We start from the raw sequence: 18,296 nt of genomic DNA, 5'->3' as shown, positions 1-18,296 counted from the left end.
TTTTGCCCCTGACCCTTCCCTCCTTCCCCCCGGAACCTTTTGCCCCCCTATTTCTTTTTTTTTTTTTTTTTTTTTTTTGTACCCCTTTGGAGCTCTTAATCAGGGACGGTGCACCACGAACGAAAAGAGGAAAACAGTTTAGGTATTCCTGTTTTTCTCCACGTATCTCAATCTGTGCGGACAACTCTTGAGCAAAACTAGCGCAGCTTTGCTCCGGAGGAGGGGGATCTCCTGCCACTGATTGCAGCCCAGCACCGTGACTGTGAGGCGTTTTTATTTTTTATTTTATTTTTAACCTAGCACTTGAAGAGCGCCATGGCGACCCAAGTGGATGCGTGGTCCTCCGCGCCTCAAGCCGACGGTAAGTATGTGATCTCAGCCTCGCGTTTTGTGGCGGACTACGCGTGGGATGAAAACCTACAAAAATCGCAGGCGAGGTGGGGTTTAAAGCTGCAAGACGGGGCCTGCAGACGTGCTTTCCACGATGCATTGTGTCCGTGCATGGGATGGGCTGCAGCGCCAGCCATGCTCCACCATGTGCCCTTGTTGAAAACACACACGCATACACACACACACACACACATAGCAACGCACCGCGTACGTGTGGACGCGCTGCAATTTGGAGTAGATGTACTTTTTATTTTCATTGCACTCAAGCCGATGCTATATTGCTTCGACTAGCTTATTTTATTCGTGGCAACTGTGTTGTTTGACTCGTCTTGCATGTAATCCTGCCACGGTTTTTGATTGGACGAGGCCACTTCCGCTTTGCACTCGAGATTGCACACTCAGATCTTTGCGTTTCCATTTTAACGTGTGGTAACGATTCCACGCACGACGAGAGCCAGCAGAACCAGTCGCGGTCTTTCCCGATGTAGGTGTTTTTTTTATTTGCAAGAACCATCAAGGCGCACATGGAGACCGTTTTCCTGTTTTTTTTTTTGTGCACTCCTATCGCATTCATTAACGTACTGCAGATTTATATTGCTTTCATGCTTAACATTGATTTTTTAATATATAATTTTATTTGGGGGGACTCAATCAAAAATACCATCTAAAATAATTTATTAAAAAATAAATAAACGATCTTCATAATATCCTCAGAACTGCTTGCACAGCAATAATACGATTTTAATATATTTCCTTCCTTGTTAATAATAAAGCTCCACATACAGTGCCTCCATGCTCCCTCTTCTTTATGCCAAGAAATGACGTCAGCACGTATATCCCACAAGAGGCACCGGGAGAAGGCTTACATAATCTGTGGTGCTGTGTTTAAACGTTGCATAATGAAACGTATATCCTGGTGCTGTCACATGTAAAGTTAGATGCAAAAGTATCAGCATGAGATGCATGGGCTTTCAAAAATATTTTATAAATAAAAATCTGAAAAGTGTGGCACGTAGCTGTATTCAGCGTCCCTTTACTGCGATGCCTCTCCTTATAATCAAGTGCAACCAGGAAAGCAAACCAGGCGAGGAGAGAAATTATCAGCACCTCACAGTAACTCTGGAGGACTTGCAGCGAACCACAGCTCAGGTGAATTAATCTAATTAATCTGTTTACATGAAAGCCATTAGTCACATGTCAAGAACAAGTTATTATTAGAACAAAAGCCACAAATTTCCCTCTTTTTTTTTTTTCTTAGTTTTGTTTTTGTCGAACACACAGGTGTAGAAGAAGATGCTGTGGACAAAATTTAAGCTTTTAGCCCGCAGGTGTTGTAAAGCTGGCATCATTCCCTATTATGAAACGTGGTGGCGGCAGCAGCATCATACTCTAGGTAGAGGAAAGCAGCTGGATTTGAAATATTTGCTTGGCCAACAGGAGGATCGATGCACTGAATTTGTATACTATTACTGTTCTCAAAAGGACGGTGTGGGGAGACTTGATTTTACCTGAGGATGATGAAATGATGATGTCCGAACTCGAATGTTCTCTTCGGCCAGAGTGAGTCGATGAAGCACTCTCTGTTGTTGTTGTTGACATGCTGTCTAACAGTCCACTGTCTGTGGCCGGACGGCGGCCGGCTGCTCCTTTGTACAATATGGGTCAGCATGGACGTCCATCTCACCCAGCAGCGGGTCAAACTAATCGTACCTTAAAGATGCTTGCTATGATTTAATGGTTTTAACGTCACGTATACTGGGTTACTGTTAATATTAAATGACATTCTTTTAAATTTATTAATGAAAGCCAGTCACTGTAATAGCGCTGTGTCAACACCCAAAGTAATGTGATTACACATGTGGCTGGACGAGGCTAATTGTATTGAGCAAAAATGCAGTCACCAACAGACGTTTTTGAAGCGTCAACTATGTGACGTCGATGCAGTTAAAATGTGAGTGCAGTTGAACATAATATCCTGAAGCCTTTTCAGCTAGTCGGTGAATTTTTCCTCTAAGGAGTGCAATTAATATGAAGAATACGTGAGAGCAAGAGCCTGAGCTGGGGGGGCTGCACCGTGCGTCGTCAGGATGTCATCAAAACGGCATCGCTCTGTGCAATCGTACCCCTCATCATGCTCATATGATGAGCACGACGAATGCAGTAAATGAGGTGAAATTATATCCCAGGCATCGTGAATTCAAACCTTGCATGTCATTAATAAGGTATTCAGTCTGTTGGAAATTCCAACATGTCACACGTGTTGCAGTGTGTACGATGAAGTTCCCACATAGTGTTGAAGAACGTTGAATTCATGATGGATGTTGCTGTAGATGGAGAGGCCGAACAAAACTCTGCAGAAGGCGACGACTGGCTTCAGAACTTAAATTGATTCCATGGCTGCTTCCCCTTTTCTTCTTTTATGAGCTTCTTTGTAAGCTTTGCCTCAATTAAATAGTTACATTAAATATAAGGACAGCGTCTAGCGCATTCTGTTTTGGACAAAATACAAAACCAGTGATGTACGCAGGTGAGTGTGAGTGTGCAGACGTGGTGAAATGAGGCTCATCAGAAATCTCTCTCCATGTCAAGCACTCTCAGCAGCAGTGAAGGGTGTGGCAGCAAACGCTGCAAGTCCTGTTTTATAAATCATTTTCTTTCTCCTAAAGGAATGTCTTCTGCTCCTAATGTTGGGCACTTGCTGACTTTTCAGCTGGATGTTTAACTATAATATCCAAACCCCCATTTGTGTGAACATTGATGGTAATTCCTTCAATAAACGTGTCCGCATCTTGGAAGAAACCGCTATAGATGTCAAGTCCGATTTCTCTGTGGCCCGTTGAGTACATTCTATGAGCATCTTGGTTGTCAACCTTTGGTCCACTCATGCATTAATGACATGTTTGCTCACACTGTCTGAATCCATTTAGTCCCACAAGTATAAGGATGGCAAACCCATCCTTCCTCTGTCATGCCTCAATCTGCTTGGGGAAGTTGCTGACTAAACCAGGCCTGTACCCAGTTTATCTGTTCTCCCCTAATCATTTACATGCAGTTTCTTTTTTTCTTTTTTTTTTTTTAATGGTTCTGGCTTGTCAGTCACCCCACAAGCTGACTTGATACATTTCTTGAAATAAAGTTAAGTTTTGACAGTAAAAGCAAACATTTCTTGTCTGGTGCCTTGTGTGGTCTTTCCCTCAGTTTTCAGCTGTTAGCACACAAGTTTAGGCTGTTTCATTCAAACCTGTATTTAGGGGAAAGATTTCCATTCTGGCTCCCTTTCATAAAGGCCTGACAGTTAAACCCCAAAGCACATCCACACCCTTCCTCCCATGTCTTATAGATAAAGCAGAGAAGCTGCTATGCCCGATTCCTTTATCTCAGCACAGACTCGTGGATTCTGGTTTTCTTTTGTAGTTTTAGTTTTCAGCATCGTGCCTAATGACAGTGTTATACCCCACTGTCCAACTGGCTCTTACAAATAATAAATGCCCCACAAGTTTAATCAAACAGTAGAATTTCCCCCTCTCTCTCTTTCCTTGGAGAAATCAGCAAGTGCAAACAGAGATACTGTAGTTCTGGTATATGCAAATACCGTAGCACTATTCCTTTTATTTAGCTGCTTGCTGTCTCTCTTCAATTATTTGTCCATGGAAAAAAAAAAAAAAAAAAAGATTTTAAGTTGTAAGGAAAATAACCTTGAACCTGTGAACAGTCCAGATGCAGTCCTCTGAGATTTATAACCCAGTTCAGCTTTTTTCTTATTATAAAGCTTCTTAATTGTTTTTTTTCCTGTATTCCACTTTGTGTATGTGAAACGAAGGTTTAGTTCTAGAAAGAAAAAGACAAACATAATTAGAAGTTGACAGTTTACTGTAGCACTGACAAGCATGGTTAACTGTAAACACTGGTTTTTGACCATATAAAAATGTCTTCTGAGAACTAAAAGTGATGAAGGTTTTTCAGTCGGCACACAATCCGGTTCTGTGGAATAAATGTCCCAGATGAGCTCAAATAGTTAAATTTCATATTTTAATTCCTTTTTGAACGCATATCGCATCTTCTCCGATATGAGTGACTTTGTTGCTTTCCTCGTGTAAAAATATCCTCCTAAATTAATACATTTTGCGAATTAGCTTTTGCTATTGAATCAGAAGTTTAAACAAAACGGCCTCATTGTGTTTATAAGTCATCTTCAGACATGTGTTTAAAGGCCATGCAGGAATAATAATGTTTATTAAGCCAATGTGTGTCTATTTCAGCTACAATCTTTGGTTCTTGACACAAGCCGTTTGTGTTCATAAACATTTTGAACCCGGATTTCACTCGCATAGACGTACATTTCCTTTTTTGTGCTACCAGTTTTGCTGCTTGTATGGTAAAGTTGTTTTTTTGTTTTGTTTTGTTTTTTTGAGCAGAGGAAATCTATAAACAGCCCCTATGTAGAGCATTAAAAACTGTCCCTATGTGAGTCATGTGAAACTTCTGCCCCACTGACTCCCTTCTCATTCATAAACACTCCTACTGCATGCACGCCTACATCCAAACACTTTAGCAGGTTTGCAGGCTGTGCAGTCTTCCCACAAGCCCTTGCAGAGACTTAATTTCCTTGTCCTGCACCTTTGGCACAGAGTGTAAGCTGATTGAATGCAAATATGTTTTTTGAGGATCGTTATTCCAGTTTTTGGAGCGCGCTTGGTGGCGTCCATCGCTACTTCGCTGCTGCAGTTTCAGCCAACTGTCGGCGACACGCAGAGCTGCCGTCGTGTTGTGCAACTCTCAGCAGTTACGGTCAAGCTCTGTTATCACAGAGCAACATTGTCCTCGCTGTGTTCGGGGGCAGTGTTGTTCTGCTTGTTTTGCAAGGCCCGTCTTGGCAAACGGGTTTGAGTTTTCCTACGAGCTCCTATTTTGCTGGGTGCTCCCTTCCAGTTGGCTGCAGAAGTGGTCTGGCCTGCAGCCATTGGTCGGTTCCTAATTTATGACCTTGCTAGGACCTGTAGCCCACATTAGGGAAGGAGGAGGAGGTGCCTAAGGAAGAGATGACACAAGGACGGCTGTTTACCGATTTCTGAAGGCCATGGGTGTGACTGTTTGCTTGTATTGGAGCAGGTTAGGTTGGGTTTAGATTGCTGACTCAACTGAAAACTGCAGTGTTTATACCTCCTCTTGTGCTTCTTAATTAAACATAGCTGATTTAATAAGAATATTAAGATACTCCTACTGTCTTATAAAAAATAAAAATTAACAAAAATAAAAATTAACATTGTGTGCTCTGTAGAGCACACAATGTTTTTTTTTTTGTTTCCTTTTAAGAATTGTACCACTTTGATTAGAGGTCCGCAGTGCCTTCTGGAAGTATTCACTCTTTAAAATTGATCATGTTTATTTGCATTAAAACTCCAAACTTCAGTGTATTTTATTGGGATTTTACGTGATAGACCAACAGACAGTATTCATATTTATGAAATGAAACAGAAGAAAGCACGACTGGACCATTAAACACTTGAATATGTTTTGATTTAAACTGTTCCAGTTGCAGTTCTGGCTCTGTTGTCCTCTCTTTTGTTTTTTTGGTCTTTCCATCTGTGTATCAACTCCCAAACAGTTTTCCTGACCTTGCTAAAGAAAAGCATTCTCATGGTACAATGTTGCCACCACATGATGTGTAATACTTCCATTACATGTAGCATTTTCCAAGATCAGTACAAACTCCAGGACGTCTTTCACCAGCGTGTTTCTTTTTGTCACACTTGTATAAAGACTAGATTGTAGATTAACAACAGGTTCTTCTGGAGCTGTGGATTTCTGCAGCTCCTCCAGAGTTACCAAGTTTGTGGGGGATGGGGGTGGGGTAACAATACTTTTGCAAGCCAGTGTAATTTTTTTGTTTCGAAATACTAATTGTTCAATCATTCCCTGCTACTATGATACTAATCTCCCTAACGCTTGCTAGCTCTGCACTGTTACTGAAAACGCATTGTTCTGTTGTCAAAATGCACAATGCACAGTATGGAAAATTATGAAAACACGCAATTGCAATGAATGTTTCGGATCATGTTGTCTAAGGCCTGCAGTGCATATTCAAGCTCTCATAGAAAAGGAAAATCGATTGGTCCAAGGAAGTTAGGTATTTGTTGGTTTCTTAGGATTTCGTTTTCCTGAAACCGGTCAGCTCTGCTGTGCAGCAGACCAAAGGGAGAACCGTTTGGAGGACAGAGGCTCCTTTAACATGTTCAGTTTACCTCCGTGTGCCTTTACAGGCTCTGCAATCTTGCTTTTTGAGGGATTTAGGTTTTAATTACATCTTGTTCCTGTGTTGCCTCATTGCTGCGTTACGTGTCATGTGATCAAACTTGCATCCACCCGTGCCATATGTAGTCAGGTCCACTGTTTAAAAAAAAACAAAAAAAAAAAAAACTGGTGTCAGCATTTCTCCAGCATGTGCTCGCTTCTCTCTCTCCCTCCCTTCCACCGCTGCAGCTGTGCTCCTCTCCTCTCCTCTCTGTGCTGTTCTACACACTTTAACCTGACTAAATATAGGATTTCACCCACACAAGAGTAGTAGTACGTTAACTTGACCCAATGCATGTCTGTAAACGTAGGTGAGTTTTCTCGACCACGTGTTTTAGCTTGCAGCATTTGCTAAATTCTCGATATCGTTCTATTCTCTCTAACTTGAGCTGATTTTATAAGTGACCACAGTTTCAACATGCAAGCGTACCTAAAATCATACTGCAGTAAGAACAGTTCCTATCAGAAAAAGCTTATGTTGGCATATTACGCACAACAAAACCAAAACGAACCTCTCAGCTTTTAGCAGAAGTGAAAAGAGTTGTGTGACCGTGTTGCAAATCTGAGCTTACAAATGGAAAAAAGTAGACTTTAGGGATACAGAAATGGCGTCTTCAATCGTTGTACTTTTTTCTTCGGGTTCAATTCAGTTACTGTTTGCACACCAAGCAACACCAAGCCCTTTTGCATACACAGCTCTACACAAAGGTCAAGAGCAGTGGTGTCTGAAAGAATGTGGAGTTTGGGAAGGCCAGACAAGCAGTTGGGATAAATCAGTGAAAGCAATGAAATATATTTTTTTCCATATAGTCTTACAATGATCTTGCAGTTACATAGCCAACAACACAAATCTGAGCCTCTTTGCTTGGAGTAATATGATTGTTGGAAAACGTTTTCCACATGACCAGTTTGATGCTTAAAAATCTTTTTTTTTTTTTTCTACCACAAAATTCTGGCTTAGTGTGTGCGTCTCTACTTTTGATAAAATTAGTAAAATTCCTGGTTTCTAACCACAGGGGCGGTTACTTCGGATCACCAGCCCGAGGCCAGCTGTCCCTACAGCGATGACGATGATGGACTGGACGAGGCGGAGGTCAATGGCAACTGGACGCCCCAAGAGAAAGCACTCCACGAGGCTCGCCTCAAAGCCAAAGCCAAGCGTCGCCTGCGCAGGTCCTCGTCCCGCAACTCGACGAGCGAGTCCGTCTCAGAGTCAGGCGAGACGCCAGGAGGCGACCCGCACGCCGCGAAGGGCAAAGTTCACAACAACGACCGCAAGTCGAGGACGGGCAAAGGCAGAGGCTTGCCAAAGAAAGGTACATATGGTTTTTGATCTGATTGCTATCAGCTTTTGTCAACTGGGCAAATTGCAGGATGAATCCCACGTTATGTTTAGGAACTTCCTTTAGTTTACTTTTTTGCTGTGTTCAGGTGGGGCAGGAGGTAAAGGAGTTTGGGGTGCTCCTGGGATGGTTTATGAAGCCGAAGAGCCGGACGTACGGGACCCCAACTATGATGAAGCTGCTCAGGTCAGTGGGTCTCTATGGGGATGCCTCTTTCCTCTCTCGGGTCATTTGTTTATCCAGACATGGAACATTTACCTCGTCATCTCCACAAGTTCATTTTCTTCGATTTCCTAAGAGGGTCTTTCGACTTCTGCAGTTCATAAGTTTATGATATTAAATTTGTTGAAGCATCTTTGAACTCGGTATGTTCTCACTAGCTTCGCTGTTGACCAGAGAACCCTGATCAGAGATTAGAGCAAAACAAGGGCACCTTTTTCTGATACTGATATAAAGAACATACCAACATTCCCATTGTAACATCCCTGCTCTCTTTGCTTAAAGCCAAAAGAGCTGCTTATTTATTTGTCTCCTACTCACAATAAAATTGAGATACCATTTCCTCAGCAGTAAAAGTTTTGGAGTAGAAATTAAACAGAAACGGAGGCATAAATTGATTTTCATACCTCAAGCACATTCAGATAACTCTGCAAAATTACCTGTTACTATATTTTGCCAGGAATCAACATATTTATTCATATGCTAGTTTCATTCACAGATGTCAGATTCACAAACACACACAGGTCATTGGGAAAAAAAAAAAAAAAGTAAAGGCATTGTTAAGGGAGTAGCATAAAAAAGACCACTAGCATATCAACAATTATTCCCATGTCTGAACAGCAGCAGCAGCGGTGATTTGTTGTGGACCTCCTCCTTCACCTGCACAAAATAATTACTGCACATGTTTTTGTTTTTTTGAGTTTTGTTTTTTTTTGGTCTTGTAATAAAACTAGAGATCCGGCTGCGGTCGTAGTTTGTATGTGTGATTATCCTGGCAGAGAAGAGACATAACCCTGCATGCGATTTGGCCAAAGCTCATTAACAAACACCCCGACTCGCTCGATTGTTTAATCCAGATGGCCCCGTCCCATCACAATCAACGCTGTTTTCAATCTTTAACCCCGGTTATCGCATGAATGCGGGATGTGATGCTGACAGGCTGGCGTGTTTGTCTCCCGGCTTCGATCACACAACTACATTACCGGCTGGGAACTCGGCTTCTGTCTGGTTGAAAGAAAGAAAGAGGAAAAAAACAAACAAAAAAAAAAACAGATCCTGATAACGGTTTTTAGAGTTGGCTCAGAGAAGCTGGTTTGATTTGGCCTTGACCGGTGCACAAAGTCAGTTCAAATATGTTGAAAGGGAGCAGGGACGGAATGGTACAGAAAAATAAACGGGGGACACGAGCGGTCGGTTTGGCCTTTGAGTCCGACTGCGGAGTAGATCAAGGATTTCTAAACGCTACAGGGTCATCATGTGCTTGGGAAAATGTCAAACTGAAGCTTCAAATAAAACTCTCTCCACCAACGTGGCACATCTAACATCTTATGTTTATTTGCAAGTCTTCCCCCAGATCTCCATTGCATTATAGACCTTGACATCAACTATTCCATTGCAGCTCTGGTTGCATGTTTATGGATGTTTTGCTCCAGGAAAGTGAACCTCCGCCCCCATCTCGACCAGGTTCTCTTTCTGGATTTTTTTTGTTGTTGTTGTTGTTTTTAGCTCATTTATCTAAATGAAATAGCTCAAGCTCAGTCAGATTCGATTGGGAGCATCTGCAAGAAGCCATTTTCGCAGATTCTCAGTCGGATTTAGATCTGAACTTTGACTAGGCCATTTTAAAGGTGAGCCACCTTTAGAGTGGTGGTTCTGGTCTTTTTGCTGCCGCTAAGAGGGTCCCTTCCAGAACTTCCCTTTCTCTGGCGCTAATTCATCGTTCCCCAAAGTCTGTATCCCCAGAGCATGCTGCTGCCACCACCATGTTTAGCTGCACATCACCGTGTCATGTGCAGTGTTAGTTTTTCTCTACACAAATTGTTTTATTAAGCTTTTCATTTTTTTTATCTTTACTTTTAAAACGTGGCAAAATGTGAAAAAGTTGTAGGCTTGTGAATACCTTTGCAGTCGACTGTAATTATAAAAGCACTTTGTGTACTTTGTGTACAGTTTGGGGGGCATTTGTGACTCATTGTGTGAAATGTGTTTTTTGCCACAGGGTGACACTGTTTACGAAACGGTCGTGCCAGAGGTGGAAGAGAAGGAACTAGAAAAGATGGTAAACCCGATCGTATTGGAGTACTTTGAACACGGGGACACAAAAGAGGTTGAGGTAAACGATTAAAACTGTACATTTCCTTCTTGTTTTTCCTCGCGTACCTCGATCAGGCAGAAATGTGTTGCTTTAGCGAGCGTAAATGTTAAGAGATAGTGATGAATAGATGGCATACTTTAAGAGTGTGACAGATCCTGACTTGGGTTCAATCTTGGCGGTGCTTCCAGGTGTTGTTGAAGGAGCTCAACCTGGGCCAACATAAGTACGAGTTTACCTCCGTGGCCGTGTCCCTGTCCCTGGAAGGCAAGGCCAGTCACAGGGAGCTGACTTCCCGCCTGCTGTCCGATCTGTCGGGGAAGATGCTCACGCAGGGTGAGATGGCCCACGCTTTCGATAAGATGCTGAAAGAGCTGCCAGACCTCATTCTGGACACGCCAGAGGCCCCCCAGGTATGCCTGACACCCTGAGAGAGAAACGGTGGCAGCCAGAGCTCCAGGTCTGATCTCGGTATCGTTTGCTCTGAAGGGAGGAGAGGCAGAGCTGGGCTTAAGACACTTAAAAGATTAAAGATGAACACAGCCCATTTTCATTAGTGTTTTTTTCTTCTTCTTTTTTTTTTTTTTCCAATTCCATGTTGTAGACTGGTTGTTCTGCGTCAGCTGGGTTACTGCAGACGGTGTTTGTACTGTATAACATTGTTTAGTTAGACAGTACATATAACTAAATGTATATGTACGTTTACATATACATTTAGGTCAAGTTTTAAGCCACGATCAACTGAAACTGATCAAAGACGGCACTAACTGATCAAAAATTTCAAACAAGACTCGTATAGTTTTCTAGAATACAATTAGCTTATTTGTTTTTAAGAATAAAATGCTTTTTTTGAAGTGCCTTTTGGATGGTATGCAAATATGCGGTATATCTCATTACATAGAGGTAGTCTTCACTGTTCATCTGCATAATGCATAATTCAACTACAGTACGTGTTGGTTTCAAACACTTCACACTGTGTGGATTTTTTTTCTTTTGTCTCAATTGAATGGGCTCTAAAATGTAACTTTTTTGAAAATTGCAAAATTTTCTCATTATATAATCTATAAAGAAGCTACACATCAAACATTGCTAACAAAAATGTTGAAATACTTTTTTACGTAAAGTAAAAAATTGTCGTCGTTGCTGTACTTGAATACAATTATTTACTACTTGAATATAGCCTTTGTCTATTCTACTAGCTCTGTAGAAGTATCGATTAAGTGTTAAAGAAATTTAAAAAAAAAGTGTGTTTTAAACAAATCTGGAAAAGTTGAGATTTAGGCATCACCCAGGTCAGGATAGATGGAAAAAGAAAATGAAAACGTATTTGTTTTTTCAGACTTTATTTCCCATCTCATTGTGTAGAAGTCGTATCCATCTGACACATTCCAAATCTGAATATTCTATTATAAATCTGCTGCCATCATTTCTGCTTGGAAATTTGTCAAATTTTCTTCTGGAAGTACATGCAGGGAATCTTGGTTAAATGACAGAAATTCAATCCAAAGTTGCTTTGCCCAGCCTTCAAACACTGGACCATTTTTCTCCCTCCCACTCTTTTTGAAGATGTTCCCTCTTGTTTCTTTCAGATGTTGGGCCAGTTCATAGCCCGAGGCATAGCCGATCACGTCCTTCCCATGAACTTCCTGGATAGCTACAAAGGGAAAGTGGACTGTGAGCACGCCAGGTAAGCCAGCAGAAGTCGTGTTAACCTTATTGTGGATTTCCAGAAAGTTGTTTGCTAATTTAACAGATAGCACTGTAGACATGGTGGGTATTTTCTCTTTTCTCTTCGTGCAGAGTGGCTTTAGATCGTGCTGCGGTGCTGCTGTCCATGAAAAAAGGGATGATTGGTCTGGATAACGTGTGGGGTGTCGGTGGAGGTCTGAGACCCGTTAAACATCTTGTCAAAAAGGTGAGCAAAAACGGAAGTAGTGAGCGAATTTCGGTTTTAATTAAAAAGTCATTTAAAATTAACTATGACTCAGTGATTTATTAAGCAGTGTCTAACACCGGGGCACAAAGTGTTCGTATTGACCATGTAGGGATCTTTCTTTGTTGTTATGTAACATAAACAGAAGGCAGAAATGCATGCTGGGTAGAGATCCGCAGGGCAGTGCTCTGCTGGACTGCTGTGTCAGCAGAGCGTTTTGTCCTCTCAGGAGTGTCCACGTTAACAACAAGGACACAGGAGAGGCCGGCGCACCTTCTGTTTGTGTTCCACGGATTTGTTTTGATTACAGTTGGCGCTCCATCATCAGGGCTTTTTTGGGTGATTTGAAGTGACGGCCCGTCGCATTGTTGCACAACATTCGCGAGAGCTTGTGTTCTGAAATGAAGCAATGGTTGTGTGCTCTCAGAGTATTGTGTGGCCTTCAGACCTTGGAACTGTCCTGTCCAGTTTTGATTTTTTTTTTTTTTTTTGGCCGAGATGAGTGTAGGCCCAGACGACTCACACTCTCAGGAGCTTTAGGATAGTTTGCTTGGACTAACCTTTCCAGCGCTATCTCAAAATCGGTTGAAATGAGTTTATTATTTAATCGGAAAGCAATGAAATCAGATGATGTTGTTTTTTCTAGTGTGTTAGTGGCAGATTTGCTGTAAAAAGTGGGAATCGTGGATTATTTCCCCTATTAAACTAGCTGTTGGACTTTCTCTCTCTCCACATTCATTCATCATTCCCATCAAAGAGTCCCGTGTCTTTGGCATCAACGTTATTGGCCCAGATTATCTGGTAATGTGAGAACGCCCAATTAAAATCTCCCCAGAGGAGTAAATAGTCTCACACTTTTACACCCCACTACACAGCGCTGCTGACTCTCCAGCAGACCACTGATGAACGTCTCCGATTCTGCTTGCATCCTCTTCCCCAATCAACACCATAATGTGCGTTGATCCCTCTGACACAATAACATGTGGGCTATAATAAAGGATCACCTTTGATATAAGATGCTTAAATCTGAAATCTCACGATGACTGGGCTCAGCTGGAACTTATTGTAGCTTTTCAATGATATTTTATGATCTTTGTTAACTTTAAAGCACTTGGAAGCATTGTTGTGACTCGGACGTTTTGAAGGATCTTGCGGATCTTTCTCACATCTGAACCAGTGGCTAATTCCTGCATAAAATGATTCAAATTAAGTATCTTGGTACGATCTGACTTTTAAGCATAGCGTAACAAAATTTGCAATTGGGTTGAAGTTGGGGTTGTTCCAGCATATTGTGAAGCGTGCTTTGTAAATCCCAAAATCAGATTTTGTTTTGTCTTGGGAATAATTTTTGTCCCAATTTCAACCATCTGTTGTTTAATGTATTCTTACCCTTCAAAAATATAATTCGGTGAGTCTTTACATCTTGTTCAGCTCCAGTTGATGGGTTCGACTTGTTCCCTGGTTCCTTCCCGCAATGATTTTAGTTGTCCAAGCAACGTCAACTCTGACTGATGTCCCCATTTGTGTTTGCTGCAGATGAACCTTCTCCTCAAAGAGTACCTGATATCCGGGGACGTGTCCGAGGCAGAGCGCTGCCTCCGCGACCTGGAAGTCCCTCACTTCCATCATGAGCTGGTCTACGAGGTATTCAGTCAGTCTCTCCTCCATTTCTGGTGCTTATTTGTTCTCCACCAGTTTATTACAACACGTTCCAAGCCGAGATGTGATGAAAGTGTTTCTTTTTCTTCCTTGCTTATGTCTTGTCAAGTAAACCGAAGACAGAGCTGCACTCATGAATCTCTGCTTTTAATAGGATTCCTGTTTTTTCGCCAAGGACATTGTGTGTTTGGCTGTTACTCTCTCATTTTCAGTCAGTCTGATCTTGAAGCCGAGTCCAAATTAGTTCAAAATGTCTGCAACTGTAAATCTAGCATTTATTTGTCTTTATCACACACACTGGCAACATGTTCGTTTCTGAACTGGGAGACTTCTGTTTTTGTTTTTACTTTTTTTTTTTTTTATTAATTAAAGCTGGCAACTCACACTTAGCAGATGATCTGTTTCTGTTGCAAAACAAAACTTAAAACACAAATTTCTATAAACTAACAGCTATACTTACACGATGTGTACTCTGTCTACCGAAGTCTGACTATACAATAAGTAACAAATTGTGAGAAGTCTTGAATTGAATACCTTTTTGATTACAGTAGAATAATCTCCTAATAGAAATGCTCTCACTGCATAGATATGGAGATGTTTTTTTATTTACTTTCTCACTGTTTATAGTGCACATATTTAATGTGTGTGATGTTAGGATAGAACAGGCTTGTCATCTCTCCCAACAACTATTTGACACGTAGATGTAAAGCAAATGACTGAAAGATGCCACTCTTTGCTCATGTTTCCAAGCTGTTAATTTTGCATTTTATTTTATTTTTTTTACATCCCATACTGCTGTCTCTCACTCAGGCTTGTCGCAGCTGCATATCTTCAAACCTTTAACTTATTGTAGACAATTTGATGTACCTGCCAGTTCCCAACTTGTGAAGACGAACTCCCGTCTGCTTTGCTTTGATCGTATGCGCTCCTGCATTTCCCATTTGAAGTTGAAGATATTTAAAAAAATACTGAAATATCTGATCAAATCTAAAATAATCATATCAATGCACACAATGCATGTCAAAACTGCTGTATGTACAAGACGTGCACAGAACTGAAATGGTGTCCCGCTCATATCCCTGGCCCAAAATACAAAAAAAAGAAAAAAAAAAGAAAAATTAACAAAAATATGCAATAAAAACTAAATGTCTGGGAAATCCATACGACAGCTCTAAGTCTATGATATATTCTTTGTTCATGGGAGGATATTTTATATGCACGGTTTATAGTTTCAGCAGCACCACGAATGTTAAAGTTGAAATCTAATATTCAAGTGTCCTATGGTTTTTAAATGAATCTGCAAACGAGAGGAGCTCTACTGCTGCGCTCATTGTGAATTTACTTCTACGATTACAAAGCGTAAGATGAGGATAATAATTGGGTTGGTGTATTAAATGATGCTGTAAACGTTGCTGATGCAGATGTATTCCTTCACCTGCAGCAGCCTGCCCAACACCTTATCGTTCACATCTCTAGGATCTTGTCCAGTATTAAATTGCTCTGTCCTTATTCCCTGCCAACCCTCTGGTCGAAATGTCATCATGTGAAGGTGGTTAGTGGATACTCTGCCACCTTGTGGTGAAAAAGCACAGCTGCCTTCTGCCTGTTCGTGTTTCTTCTCTTAATGTGAGTCTCTGTCGTTCATGTCAGGCTATAGTGATGGTGCTGGAGTCAAATGGGGACACTGCCAGTCACATGATGATGAAACTTCTGCAGTCCTTCTGGAAAACAGGCCTCATCACAGTGGATCAGATGAACAGGGTAAGGCAAACTAAATTTATCCGGATTTTCTGGCTGGGGCTGAAACGATTAATCGGATTAATCGTTATGAATCAATTATGCAAATATTCATCAAATAAATTAGTAACTGATTAATTGTTCACTGAAAATAAGGTAATTTAATGAAAGATGAACACAGACCAGTAAATAAGCTGAAACTGCACAAAAATGTATACATTCTGCATATAGGATATATATAAAAAAGCACGCATTAAAAGAATGCTATGCGACTGCCTTTTAGGCAATAAAATGTTTTTCATGTTTAAAAAGAAATTCAATCATTTGTTTGCATCTCTTTGTGCATTTCCAATATTACATAAAAAAGGTTGAAATACTTAAATGAAAAATCTACAGACTGTGCCAATTTATTTTATGCAATTAAGCATCAGAATAATCAGTTACACTAAAATAATCGATAGTTGCAGCACTATTTCAGACTAATACTTAGAAACACCTGTTGACATTCTTCATATTTACGTGCAGGGTTTCCAGCGCGTGTATGACGAGCTGCATGAGATCTGTCTGGACGTGCCCCATGCCCACCCCATCATGGAGGCCTTTGTGGATCTCTGCTACCAGGAGTCTGTCATCACCAAACAGCTGCGGGACGCCTGTCCTTTCAGGTTAGTTCTTTATCAATCACCTTTGCAGCCTTTTTACAGCCTTTTATTATATTTATTCCAGTAGGCCAATTCTTGTTGTTGGGGGGGGGGGGGGGGGGGGGGAATTAAAACAGCCACAAAGAAAAGCTGCTGTCTGGCCCTGGATTGTTTTGTTACTTCTACTTCATCATTCAATTTGAATTGTGGAGTAGAAGAATGACATGGAGTTTGGCTTACATGAACTTTCAATGGTTTGTGTTTGCACAGCATCATGGGAATGTTCTCTTGCAATGCAAAGTCAATCAACCTCTGAGGTGTGCTGCTCTCGCCTAGTACTATATTCGAAATAACGTAAAACTGTCTTCGCAAAAGTCTGAATTTGAAACGCGATCGCAAATTCAAATCTTCTGCATATGCACAAATCTTTGTAAGGCACTTTGTTTTGCGGACACGATTAACAAGCACAAAATATTTTTTTGGTCCAAATTTTGTGTCCATGCAACACGTTTAACTTTATTTTGTCCACCAGAGGGCGGAAGCGCTTTGTAAGCGAAGGAGACGGGGGATTGATCAAGAACTAATCCGCATGTGGAAAAGCAGGAAGAGGAGGACGAAGATGAAGGGAGGGTGTCTATCACCCTCCGGCCTCCGTTTCTGCCTCCATGTGAACCCCGACCTGGAACGTTCCTCTCCTGTTAATGTCATTTTACAAGCCAGCAGTCACGTCAAACAGAGGAGCTGCCTGGGCGCCCTTCAATGTCGTTAATTACAGTTTTTGAAGAATATTCTGTATCTCTGGGGTTGTTGCGACCCTCCTTGCTCGGTTTTCGTACCCGTTAGGAATAATTCAAGCTAACGCTGTGGGGAAACGCGTGGTTAAGGCCTGAGTTGTGGCAGGGATAAATCTTTTTTTTGTTGTTGTTCTACCTTTTTGCCATGTGTTTTTTTTCCTGCAGGCACTAACAATGAGGGCACGGTCGGGGAGCTTAGCAGCAAAGATCTAAACCTGTTTATCCTCTGCCACAGACTATCTGAAATAATTTCAAAGAAATTGTTCTCTGTACATTCTTATTCTTGTTTCTCTCAGTTCTTAAAAAAAAAAAACGGAGCCTTTTTTTTTTGTTGTTTCCATCTTGGTCACGTAGACCACGTGTTTACTTTGTAAAGCATCGGTTGCAGTAAGATGTGTTTGGTCACTGTTTATTTGAAAACTGCATTTGAATAGGCATAAATGGATCACCAGTTCTGAAAATCAAATAAAAATTATTTGGGTTCATATGTTGTAAGAGATAGTTATGTAAAAAAAAAAAAAAGAAATAAAATAAAGCAAGTATTCGTTATTTAGAGGAATAAAGACTTGCTTGCAATTGAGTAATGTAGACAACTGCTGTGGTCAACAGATGGATCTGAAGAAGCAGATTAAAGAGGGTAGGAGAATGTTGTCAAACTAAGCTGGGATTGGTTTAATACCTCGTTGAACTTATTCCAGCACCTTCATACCTTGGGATACAGTTTGTCAGTGAGACTTTTCTACCCTCTGTCAAACAGTTTTACATGTTGACCAAAGTTGTTCTCAATATTTGAGTTGAAATCTTTCATTCAATAAAAAAAAAAAATGCAACAAATTGGTGTTTCTGTTCCTTCTCGTTTCATGACCTTCGCACTGAGCAACAGCAAGTTTCAAGATTTTTCAGGGCAGTTTTGACTTAAGCTGACGGAAAGTTTCAGATAGCTAAAGGATAACGCAGAGGAGTAGTTTAGGTTTTAAAATGTACTCTGTTTAAAACATCTGAAAATGGAAAGAAGATGGCACACCTACTAAATCATGATCCTGAAAAGGTTGGCTCTGGAGGAGCTGCACAAATGGGAAATCACTACTGTGAAGTCCATACTTAGTTCATGGAAGAGCAAACAAGACAAACATAAGTCTTGTTTGCTACCAGCCATTTAGAAGACAGAAACGTTATGACAGAAGATGGCCTATTACA

The 18,296-nt window shown here is 41.1% G+C and overlaps 1 protein-coding gene across 2 annotated transcripts; it reads left to right on the top strand.

Moving 5' to 3' along the window:
- Positions 1-11: 11 nt before the first annotated feature.
- Positions 12-17,201, top strand: pdcd4a (programmed cell death 4a). Of its 2 annotated transcripts, XM_015035998.1 has the most exons (11): positions 18-361; positions 7,692-7,997; positions 8,113-8,210; positions 10,243-10,356; positions 10,527-10,748; positions 11,925-12,022; positions 12,136-12,250; positions 13,805-13,912; positions 15,578-15,688; positions 16,190-16,329; positions 16,838-17,201. In XM_015035998.1, exons 1-11 carry the CDS (start codon positions 316-318, stop codon positions 16,887-16,889), a joined length of 1,410 nt encoding a protein of 469 aa, XP_014891484.1. In that variant the 5' UTR covers positions 18-315; the 3' UTR covers positions 16,890-17,201. The 2 variants fall into 2 exon arrangements, with proteins under 2 accessions (XP_014891483.1, XP_014891484.1); XM_015035997.1 differs by lacking the exons at positions 15,578-15,688; positions 16,190-16,329; positions 16,838-17,201 and having other exon boundaries at positions 12-361; positions 7,698-7,997; positions 13,805-15,018.
- Positions 17,202-18,296: the final 1,095 nt, after the last annotated feature.

Source organism: Poecilia latipinna, unplaced genomic scaffold, assembly GCF_001443285.1.
Source record: "Poecilia latipinna isolate Pla-1442-1.1 unplaced genomic scaffold, P_latipinna-1.0 Scaffold353, whole genome shotgun sequence".
Lineage (NCBI taxonomy): Eukaryota > Metazoa > Chordata > Actinopteri > Cyprinodontiformes > Poeciliidae > Poecilia > Poecilia latipinna.
This window is presented reverse-complemented; position numbering and strand designations above follow the sequence as displayed.

What these genes read in the sequence shown, in the direction of transcription:
- pdcd4a (XM_015035997.1), top strand. Translation starts at nt 316, where the DNA reads ATGGCGACCCAAGTGGATGCGTGGTCCTCCGCGCCTCAAGCCGACG. An exon ending in ACTATGATGAAGCTGCTCAG is followed by an intron (nt 8,211 to 10,242) that starts GTCAGTGGGTCT and finishes TTTTTGCCACAG; the next exon opens with GGTGACACTGTTTACGAAAC. An exon ending in GTGGACTGTGAGCACGCCAG is followed by an intron (nt 12,023 to 12,135) that starts GTAAGCCAGCAG and finishes CTCTTCGTGCAG; the next exon opens with AGTGGCTTTAGATCGTGCTG.